This window comes from Gadus chalcogrammus, chromosome 4 (assembly GCF_026213295.1).
Source record: "Gadus chalcogrammus isolate NIFS_2021 chromosome 4, NIFS_Gcha_1.0, whole genome shotgun sequence".
Classification (NCBI taxonomy): Eukaryota; Metazoa; Chordata; class Actinopteri; order Gadiformes; family Gadidae; genus Gadus; species Gadus chalcogrammus.
The window spans coordinates 17,321,345-17,332,533 of record NC_079415.1 but is presented as its reverse complement, the minus strand read 5'-3'; the positions used below and the strand labels follow the sequence as shown (position 1 = coordinate 17,332,533).

The 11,189-nt window shown below is 44.7% G+C and overlaps 1 protein-coding gene across 1 annotated transcript in view; it reads right to left on the bottom strand.

Annotated features, from left to right (window-relative positions):
• Positions 1–1,152: 1,152 nt before the first annotated feature.
• Positions 1,153–11,189, bottom strand: part of lamc3 (laminin, gamma 3) — a 96,843-nt gene continuing 86,806 nt past the window's right edge. The window contains exons 20-28 of the mRNA XM_056588650.1: positions 10,085–10,161; positions 9,662–9,796; positions 7,717–7,903; positions 6,287–6,430; positions 5,581–5,683; positions 4,515–4,717; positions 3,219–3,359; positions 2,551–2,647; positions 1,153–1,409 (exon numbers count right to left, since the gene is read on the bottom strand). Coding sequence (XP_056444625.1) covers positions 1,153–1,409; positions 2,551–2,647; positions 3,219–3,359; positions 4,515–4,717; positions 5,581–5,683; positions 6,287–6,430; positions 7,717–7,903; positions 9,662–9,796; positions 10,085–10,161 — 1,344 coding nt within the window. The remainder of the gene's footprint in view (positions 1,410–2,550; positions 2,648–3,218; positions 3,360–4,514; positions 4,718–5,580; positions 5,684–6,286; positions 6,431–7,716; positions 7,904–9,661; positions 9,797–10,084; positions 10,162–11,189) is intronic.

Genomic DNA, 11,189 nt, shown 5'->3' with positions numbered 1-11,189 from the left:
ACTTGTAACTTGTAAGTTGCTTTAGTAATAGTGCAGATTAAATGGCTGAATGTATCATTCCTACAGAAGATAATTCTATGTATTGTGTATCTGAATGATGCTCTGTCAGAGCAGTTCATCATCCCACAGAGAGAGAGAGAGCGAGAGCGAGAGCGAGAGCGAGAGCGAGAGAGAGAGAGAGAGAGAGAGAGAGAGAGAGAGAGAGAGAGGAATGCTAAAGAAGTTGTGTGCTGACCTGGACGACCAGCAGGGGGCCATGGGAGGAATGCACTAATGAAAGCAGGGCGATAGAGAAAGGAGCTGCAGTCTAATTGAACGTGTCAGTGCAGAGAGGCCCTCCAACACACCTGTAAGCTCCCCACAGATGAAAGAGGCCTCTCAAGTTGGCCTGTAATTACAGAAGGTTTAATTAAAGTCATTATGTTGTTCAATTTGAATAAAATTGGGAACTAAGGTGGAATTAAGGGGTAGAGTTGAGTGTCTGCCATTGTTTCTGAGTGTGTGTCTGTGCGATTGTGTGTAAGAGAGATAGAAAACTGTGTGTGTGTTTGGGAAAGAATAGCCTGTGTGTGTGTGTGTGTGTGTGTGTGTGTGTGTGTGTGTTTGTGAAAAAGGATGGTGTGTGTGTGTGTGTGGGGGGGGGGGGGGTGGTTTGTGAGAAAGGCTTTTGTGTGTGTTTTTGTATTTGTGTGTCTCTTGATTGAAAATGTGCGAATGTAAGGAGTATGTGGGAAAAAAGACATGCGAGGTCAACACAACAAAGACCACCCACAAAAAAAACTGAACAGGAAGGAACACAATTATCATTTTGGGCAGCAGTCCAGCAACCCTACCCAACATTCAAAATACATTTGGAGGTTGGGACATGGGTGCTGATGGTCGGGGTTTGGAGCCCAAGTCCCAACCAACACCACCAGCACCATGGCAACCACCACCACCACCACCCATGTCCCAACAACCACCACCACCATCCCCATCCATGTCGCACCAACCACCGCCAATCTACCACTACCCACCCCCAGCCACAACCCACAACCATCACACCCATTTCCCCCTCGCCCCCCCATGCTCCACCCACCCAAGACCCCCACCATCACCACCACACCCATGACCAACCCCCATCCCCTGCCACCCACCCTCCTCTACATCCCCCTAGCCGGCCCCCGTGGGCTGGGGGCAGGACTTGGGCAGGTTGAGGGTAATGTCCTTGAGGCTGTCCCTCTCCTGGCTGATCTCCTGGAGGTCGGCCTCGATGGAGGCCAGGCGGCCCTGCTGCTCCTGGGCGGCCGAGCGCAGCCTCTGGATCTTCCCGCCCAGCGCGGGGCTCTCCACGCTGCCCCTCAGCATGCGCAGCCGCAGGGCCGTCTCGTTCAGGATCCGGTCGAAGCGCTCCAGCTTCACCTGGCCGTCTGGAACCGGTCCGGACAGCGGAGGGAAAGCAGGGTTACCAGGGTGACCCCGCAGACACCACGCAGGGTTACCGTGGTGACCCCGCCGACAGCAGGCAGGGTTACCGGGGTGACACCGTAGACACCACGCAGGGTTACCGTGGTGATCCCGTAGACACCACGCAGGATTACCCATAGACAGCACGCAGGGTTACCCGTAGACAGCACGCAGGGTTACCGCGTTGACCCCGCAGACAGCATGAAGGGTTACCATGGTGACCCCATAGAAGGCATGGAGGGATCCATAGTGACCCCATAAACAGGGTAACATGGTGCTTTGGGTTTGCTTGAAAGGGGAACATTATCATAACAAACTACTTGTAAGGCTGATCAGAGGCAATCAAAAATCTATCCACTTATGGGAGTCTCCCTCATCATATTTGAATTCTAGCCAAGTTGGTACAGAACACCAGGGAATTGATATATATTTGTATATAAAAGGCAACATTTAGATGGCGTTTTAAGATTATCGTGAATATAGTTTTGGAGTGCAGATTGTGTTTGTATGTGTGTGTGTGTGTGTGTGTGTGTGTGTGTGTGTGTGTGTGTGTGTGTGTGTGTGTGTGTGTGCGTGTGTGTGTGTGTGTGTGTGTGCGTGTCTGCGTGCATTGGGACTCTAATCAGCAGAGAGGTGAATCGTAGCAGAACAGTGTGCGTCTGACAAACAGAGATAGAGTGCCCTGTCGCAATAGATCTGCATCGTACTGCGAGAAACTGACAGAGAAAGTGCCGATCTACTTTGTTCATGGAAACAGTTCATTAAATCTCCCACGTGATCACTATGTTGATGTGATTGCTATGCTGAGGTGAGCACAATCCAGGCATGCAGACAGAAAAATTCACAGAAGAAATACACTGGATGGATGGGAGGTCGGAAGGATGCTGCACGTCATCTCACCATCCATCTTATTATTTGGCTCACTAACTTGTAATTTCCTGCTCTATGATAAAAAAAAAAATAGCATTAAAATACAATATCAAAACCGTCAACCAATTTCTCTGATCTGTCTGTTAATTGTTATGGAGCGATATCAAATAACAATTACACATGCACGTTAACAAGATGATTGATTGGACAGATTAAAGATGAGGTGAGACGTACCGATCTTACTGACGAGCTCCGTCAGGGTGGAGGCGTAGAGCTCCAGCTGGAGCTTGGCTGCTTCCATGTCCTCCTTCACCACCCTCAGGTTCATAGGCTAAATCAGGAAATAGAGGAACAATCACTATATTATAATCCTATTGCCATCATCCAGAAGCCCTTATTAACATGGTGTGGGGGTGTGGCTCGTGGGACCCTTGATTAGAAGACAGGTGAGTGAGCAGGTGTTCTCGCAAACTGATGGAGAGTCAGGCCATCTTGTCTCCCCCCCTTACACAGGGCCCAACTAAATGTCTTCCAAACAGGTAATAAATACGATTATGATACGGTTTACATGGATATTTACTGCTTTGTCACACGTGCATATTTATACATCTTTATTTATTTATTTTTTTAATGTTTTTAACCTTACCTACTGTGAGTTCCTTTTTTTACTATAATTTGCAAATATTCTTTTCAACATTTACTTGAATATAGTCATATTTTTTATGAACTGAAGTGTGCTGCTTTTAGGCCTTGATTTCCCTGAAAGGGTGACTTAAATACCCCTTTATCCATTCACACATCATGATCCTGATCCACCTTGCCATCATCCATCAATCATCCATCTATCCATCCATCTTCTCATCCGTCCATCGACCCACCAACCAATCCCCCCGTCCTGGTACCTCTGAGGTGAGCTGGGTGCTGGCGATGGCTGAGCTGTTCTCCAGCTGGGCCAGCTGCTGAATGGTGGCCTCTACCTGGGTCCCAAGGTGCCTGGAGGCACTCCGGGTCTGCTTGGCCTGGACCACATTGTCTTTGGCCTCCTGCTCCGAGTGAAAATGAGGAGAAAGATATTTCAAACTGAAAGCTGCACTATGTACATTTTCCCATTAGCAGCCTCTAGTGGCTGAAGTCGTAGCTACAGTTATACCTATATAACCTCTAGTGGCTTAAGTCGTAGCTACAGACTACAGTTATACCTATATAACCTCTAGTGGCTTAAGTCGTAGCTACAGTTATATCTATATAACCTCTAGTGGCTGAAGTCGTAGCTACAGTTATATCTATATAACCTCTAGTGGCTTAAGTCGTAGCTACAGTTATACCTATATAACCTCTAGTGGCTTAAGTTGTAGCTACATTTATACCTATATAACCTCTAGTGGCTTATGTCGTAGCTACAGTTATAGCTATATAACCTCTTGAGTCGTTGCGACAGTTATACCTATATAACCTCTAGAGGCTTGAGTCGTAGCTACATTTAGCTATATCATGTTGAGACATCAGTAAATTAAGTCTGAAAGACTTTCCTCCCAGAGTGTGTGGGTGTGCGTGTGCGTGTGCGTGTGCGTGTGCGTGTGCGTGTGCGTGTGTGTGTGCGTGTGTGTGTGTGTGTGTGTGTGTCTGGTTACATAGAAAACTTAATTGAATGGATTGACTTGTGGATGGGCGAGTTTTATTCTTGAGAAACTTTCCAGTTAAAAATTACATGAACCTGGAGAAAGGATAACTTTTTACTGATGCATTTACTTATGTTTCAAAATTAGATTTTCTCAACTCTTTATTTCCCTTCACAGAACCAAATTGATTCAGAGAGCGAAAGAAGGAATAATCATTATCTTGATTGAGTTGTGGTTGGATGGCTATTGGTCTTATGTAGTTTTGGACCCATGCCTAATAATACATTTAAACAAAAGCGATGGCTCCAATGAAAAAATAAGTTTAGCACAGAGATGCAAACACACATCCTCACTTGGAGCATACGTATAGCAAATATACTTTTTAACAAGCGCCCATGTAATACGTGTTTAGAAAAACGTGTTTTGCCCCCATGTAATATGATTTAGGGACAATATGACAATATGAGATATTCAAAAATCGTATTTGAATCTAACTTATGTGTACATTTAAAACAATGATCCTATCTTTAAGGGGCAACATTCCCCGAGCCCACGTTGACCTCTGACCCTGAGACGTACGTTTGCGGCGGCCGTGGCCGTCTCCAGGGCCTCATGGGCGGTGGCGTTGGAGAGACGCGTGTTTCCCAACGCCGGGTTGAGCATCTTCTCCACCTGCTTCACCTTCTTCCTGACGTCCGCCAGAACCTTCTCCTCCAGCGGCCTCTCCTTCTTCACGGCCAGTCGCGTCTGGGCCTGCAGGCGGGGCCAGTCCCTCTCCATGCCTAATGGGTCACGTGGATCAAATGAACCTCTAGGTTACAGGGGAGGGCGGCGGGGTCCTAGCTCCAGCCCTGTATTCTTTTCTAATATCTGTTGAATTTGATTTCAATTCTAATTTGTGAAAGTGTATTTTGAAGAGTGTGCCCAGACCCTTTTCACAGAGGTGCCATCGTGGGAATAACCAAACAAAACACATAACAGTTACTATGGGTGTGATGCTTTTATGTACCAGAGGCACATGGTAGATGGTCAATGTATGCTATCTTCACTGGTTTAGTCCACTAGCTCTGCCCTGGTACATCAAAGGAGAAGAGCCATAATTGGTGTTATGTGCGACACCTGTGTGAGTCCTACCACGATACCTGGGTGATAAGAGTCCATTGTTGGAATGCTTGGTATGTTGCTGACAGCAGAGATTATTACTGTCTGAGAGTGTGTGCCGTTCAATGATAGGTCAGTGGATATTCTTTGAGATATTTATGAGGGATTTGTGAAATATCTCCCAAGAAAACCTTTTTGACTTCTTGGTAAATTACTTTTCTAAACTCTAGAACTCATAGACAGGCCAAAAGAAAACTTTAGACTTAAACTCGACCATTCAAATCTGACTGCATTGAAAGAAGATCTATTTTTTGAGTGACTTATTGCTGCGTTTAATGCACACAGGGCGAAAAGCCAGCAAAACAATTGATGCCGGGATTACAAATAATCGCTCAGGCAAGCAATGTGATATTAGCTTCCATTTTTTTAATTCTTCCCCTACGTTTATATATTATTTGAATAATTCAGCTCCATGACTGTGAATAATGTGAATAATGTATGAAATAGGGGAGTAAAGGAGAGGGAAACTGCAAAGAAGACTTACTTTCCATCTCTTTGTGGAGCGTAATGACTTGAGATTCCATCTCTTTCGCTGACACAACGGATGTCAAAGCAATGACCTTCGCCCCTTCAATGCAAGCCTTTTTCTTTAAAAACAACACACAGGATGAATGATAAAAAGATTAGGTGAAAAAGGTCATACATACTTCAGAAAATCGGAACAATTCTCCATAAACAATCGGCCAAAAGTATTATTGTTTGAATTGCATTAGAATGTGTAACGTGCCCAATCCGAGAATCATCAATCCTACACACATTCCAACCAATCACAACCACATGTTAACGACGAGAAAAACACTGAAGTAAATTACAATTATATTAAATAGTTAGTAATACACTATCCAGGCCTGAGTGTCATTTGTAATTGATCTGTCAGCTCTATCTCTTTCCAGTTGACTGTCCTGCCTCTGTATGAGCCAATTCAGATTTCAGACCATTCCTGGCTCCATCAGACCGATCAGGGTATCTGTCCCCTGATTGGTTTAGGGAATCCATTACCTGTGTCAATAACAGCGGAGAAACGTAGGGAGGAAGGGAGCGTAGATGGAGATAATGCTTTTTATGGCTCTTTTTGATGAACACTTATACACTTATCTTATTATGTGATTGTGACTCGAAACACTAAAGCCCTGTGAAACAAAATAAACCAATAAATGAACCCTATCCAGTGGTCAGGGCAGTGGACTCACATCTTGGATTTCTTCCAGGAAGTCTTTCTCCAGGTTTCTGATGGCGGCCTGGATCACAGGTTCCATCTCCGTCCGGATGGTGCTGACCAGCTCCTCTTTGGTCTGCACGTGGAGGGCCAGCTCAGCGGTCCGGTTCAACAGCCCCTAACGGTGCACACAGACAGGAAAAGTTCACACAGACAGCTTGTCTCTACTGAACGCCATTCAAAGTGTCCTCCCCTCTAGTTGTTTATTCCTTATGATAGGGGTCCCTGCAGGGGTTATGCTGTCGTCCACCTGTGGGGGTACTTGTGGGGGTACAGACCACGACTGTGATGTTCAGTACAATGAGAATACATTCATCATTACCATGTCCAAAAAGTTGTGAGAAATGTATTACTCAATTATTACTTGTATTACTTAATTCAGTATTCCCTATATCGTTTCCAAACATATAACCAACTAAAAATCAGATAAGGCATATACACTTTATAATTGAATTAGTGCTGTCAAGCGATTAAAATATTTAATTGCGATTAATCACATTAATGTCATAGTTAACTCACGATTAATCGCGAACAATCGCGATTAATTGCAAATATTTTTTCTATGCTAATATCCCTTGATTTCTTTGTCCCATTAATTTTTCTCATTTTAATGCTCTTATCAACATGGAGAAGTGCATCGGCTTGCCTTGTGCAAATGTTTTTTTTATTGATAACAACATCAATATATTGGCATATACTGACCAAAACAGGACGATACAAAAAAAAAGCCTATAGTGCAATTAAACGATGAACATACAAATATACTGCCTTGAACATAGCAGTCAGGCTACTGCTTCTTTGTTTTGAACCAAAAAATAAATAAATATATCAATAAATTAAAAAAATTAACGCCGTTAAAATTTGTTTTCGTTAACGCCATTAATAACGTGTTTAACTGACAGCACTAATTTTAATGTATTGTTTGTTTGTATATAAATGTCTATTGTGAATATCCCACGACCCACTGTGTCCATTCCTGCAACTCAAATATTGGCCGCGACCCTCAGTTTGAAATTACTGCTTTATAACATTGTCCCTTAGTTCATTCAGCCTTTTTTTTTTCTCAATAAACATTGGAAACTCAATATGGTACATACCGTGTCTGGAATAGTTTAATTAATGAATCCATAGGGAAATTACCATAAACTCAACCTTACACAATTAATGTTTCCTTGTACCTGAATCTATTTATGTTTTAATCATATTTGAATGAATCCATAAGGATATTTGCAGTATAGCCAGTGTCCTATGCATCTGTTCAATACAAAGATGTATTAATTAATATTTTAATTAATCTATAGTTCATCATAAGAGCTGTGCTTCGCTCGGTTCCTGAGGACTCGGCTCTGCACTGAAGAAACCAATCAGAGTTGTTTACATGGCGCCGTAGCCGGCAACACTGACCTCTGCTGAGTGGTTGGTGGTCTGGTCGGACCCAGGGTCGGTCAGCGCCATCTGACGTATGGATGAGGTAATATTACCCAGGGAAATGTGGAGTGCGAGTGAACCCTCCCCCAGAGCCAGCTGATTGGCTACGGTCTGGTTGGCTGTGGCTGTGAGGTTCCTCTTGAGTTCCTGCATGGCAGAGAGTCTGGGAGGAGAGATAGAGAGGGGCGGGGAGCCAAGGTAGATTCAATTGTTGGAGGAGGTTATGAACGCAGCAATATGAATACAGAATATTGTAATATACATGTATGAATGCACACAAAGGCAAAGATGCAGGCACACACAAACGCACAATCCCAGAGATGCGCACACGCGAGCAGGCCCACTGAGACTAACTTCGTCATTGTTTTACAACTACCGTATATTTCGTCACATTCGTAAGGTCAGCTTAACAAAGTAGAGCGATAGACGCAGTACTATTACAATGAGTAGTACTGCACTCATCGCCTGGGTATACATGTTCTTTCTGTATTTATATTTTATATAGTACTTGCATTGATAGGTATGACATAAAAAAGGCTATAAAACTACACATGTCCTCCCAAACAAACACCCACACACACACACTCACAGACACACACACCTAGACACACACCCCCATACCCCCCCACACACACAGACGCAGACGGACACACAGACACACACAGACACACACTATCAAAAGCAAAGCCATGTGCAGCGCTGCATGAAAGCTTAAGAGAATTCTCTTCAAGCGAGATGACTAGGACATGGTGTGTGTGTGTGTGTGTGTGTGTGTGTGTGTGTGTGTGTGTGTGTGTATGTGTGTGACTGTGTGTATATCTGTGTGTTTGTGTGTGTCTGTGTGTGTGTGTATATCTGTGTGTGTGTGTGTATATATCTGTGTGTGTGTTTCTACGTGTGTGTGTATATCTGTGTGTGTGTGTGTGTGTGTGTGTGGCTGTGTGTCTGTGTATCTGTGTGTGTTTGTCTGTATGTGTGTCTGTTTGTGTGTGTGTGTGTGTGTGTCTGTGTGTGTGTGTGTGTGTATCTGTGTATCTGTGTGTGTGTCTGTGTATCTGTGTTTGTGTCTTTGTGTCTGTGCATCTGTGTCTTTGAGTCTTTGCATCTGTGTGTGTGTGTGTGTGTGTGTGTGTGTGTGTGTGTGTGTGTGTGTGTGTGTGTGTGTGTGTGTGTGTGTGTGTGTGTGTGTGTGTGTGTGTGTATGTCTTTGTGTGTGTGTGTGTGTGTGGGGGGGGTAATCACTGCTGAGTGCCTCTCCTTCCTGGGGGGGCCACTGGGGGGCTGTTTTCCTCCATCATTCCGTCTAGCGTTCAGGATAATCCTCAGACCAATCTCACGCTACAACATTCAACCAGCAAGCCCATGGAAACCAATAAGCTGATACAGCGAGGGGAAGCTGTCAGCCCCATTGTGGCTAAACGTCTTACTCCGTTCAACCGCACTGTGCTGTCAATGGCTGCGCTAAAGTGGAGGAGCGCGTTCCATTAATACAGCGATAGCTCTTTTTTTTCTCACTTAACTGGTCTTTGTGTGTGTGTTTTGTTGGTATGCGTGTGTGTGTTTGTGTGTGTGTGTGCGTGTGTGCATTTGTTTGTGTGCATGTGTGGCAATCTGTGTTTGTGTGTATGTGTGTGTGTGTGTGTTTGTGTGTGTCGAAATCTGTGTGTGAGTGTGTGTTTGTGTGTGTGTGGTTGTGGTGTATGCGGTTACCCTTGTCTTATTGTTAAGTGTCTTTGAGTGTCTAGAAAAGCACTTTAGGAATACAATGCATTATTATTAACTGTGTGTGCGTGCTTGTATGGCGCGAGTGTGTGTGTGTGTGTGTGTTTGCGCGTTTCTTTGTCTGCACATGTGCGTGTGCGTGTGTGCGCGCAGGTTTGTTTGCGTGTGCGTGTGCTTGTGTATGTAGTTTCCGACTCACCGCTCCTCCAGCCCTCTGATGAAGGTGTGTGTGGAGTTGTCCTGCAGAAGGTCCAGCAGCATCACAAAGGTCTGGTTGGAGGTCCTCAAGGCGTCGCGGGCCACGCCCTCGATGCGGTCGGCCATGCCCTCGTAACTGCAGAGCGCAGCACACAGCGACGTCAGAGGAGAGAACTGTGTTACCATGCTGAGCAGACAGAGGAGATGTTATTATTGTGGGGGAAGGGGGGGGGGGGGGGGGGGGGGGGGGGGGGGAGAGATGACCTCCTGGCCAGCGCTTGGTTCCTCTGGTCCTCTTGCCCGAGCACTAAGTGATTGACAGGCAGAAGAGAATCCAGAAAGCGTTGTGGAGGTCAACTTCACAGAGATTACCCAGTGGCCTCTGCTCATAATTGGCCACTTACTGCCCATCGTCCAGACTTACCTTTTCATTAGAGCCCGTGAGTCATTGACCATGATGTTCCATTTGTTCGGTCCTGTCGCCAGCTCAAAGGGAATTATCTTTGAAAGAAGGTTCCAGGGAAAAAGTTAACAAAGCAAAAATGATGTGCATGCTGTTATTTGAAGACTTTAAATATGGCTTAGGTGTGTTTAAAATATGTTCCACATATTTTTCAAAAGAGACAGTCTGATGAAGCAGATGGTGAAATGTTCATAAATAAGATATTGAATCTGTCTTCTGTCTCTGTATCCAAAGACATCATAAAGGAGCATGAGTTAAAGGGATCAAATTGAGAAAATAAAGCCATGTCAAGTAAACGTTTGTCAGAGGAGTGTCCTTCCTCTGACAAGTTTTCAGAAAAAAATTGATGGAAACACGACTAATGCCTTTTCTCAGGTTTCATAACTTCTAATCCTTGCACCAAACATTAAACATGAATACAGAGAGACAACTGTTTTTGGCCCTCAGAGGTATTGTTCTTGGGGCAAAAGACTAGAATCTCAGTATTTTCAACAATGTTGACAGGATGAAGTGAGTAAGTAAATGGACTTAATTTATATTGCGCTGGTCTAACCAGTGTCCACTCAAAGCCTATCATTCAACCATTCATATACACATTCACACAGTGAGGGCGGAGACAACCACACAGGGCGACAGCCAGCTCGCCAGGAGTAGTCAGGGTGAGGTGTCTTGCTCAGGGAAAATGTTTTTTATAATCGTAGAGGTTTACATCAGGTCGGCTCATTAAGCAAAGCTTTCCATCCATGGATAACCGCTGCATGGATATTCAAGGTAACCTTCCATAGATAATCAGTCTAGTCAAGTCACCTACGCTAGGCTACAGCTAACAACATGTAGGGACGGTATGGGACCATGCTAAACTACAGCTTACAACACTGGTATGGGACCATGCTAAACTGCAGCTAACAATAGTAGGGGTGGAATGGGACCGTGCTACAGCTAACAACGTAGGGGCGGTATGGGACCTTGCTAAACTACAGCTAACAGCATGTAGGGATGGTTTGGGACCAAATAACCCAGGACTCTCTGAGCAAGATTGAGGCAGAATAGAGCAGAATTTGAGAGA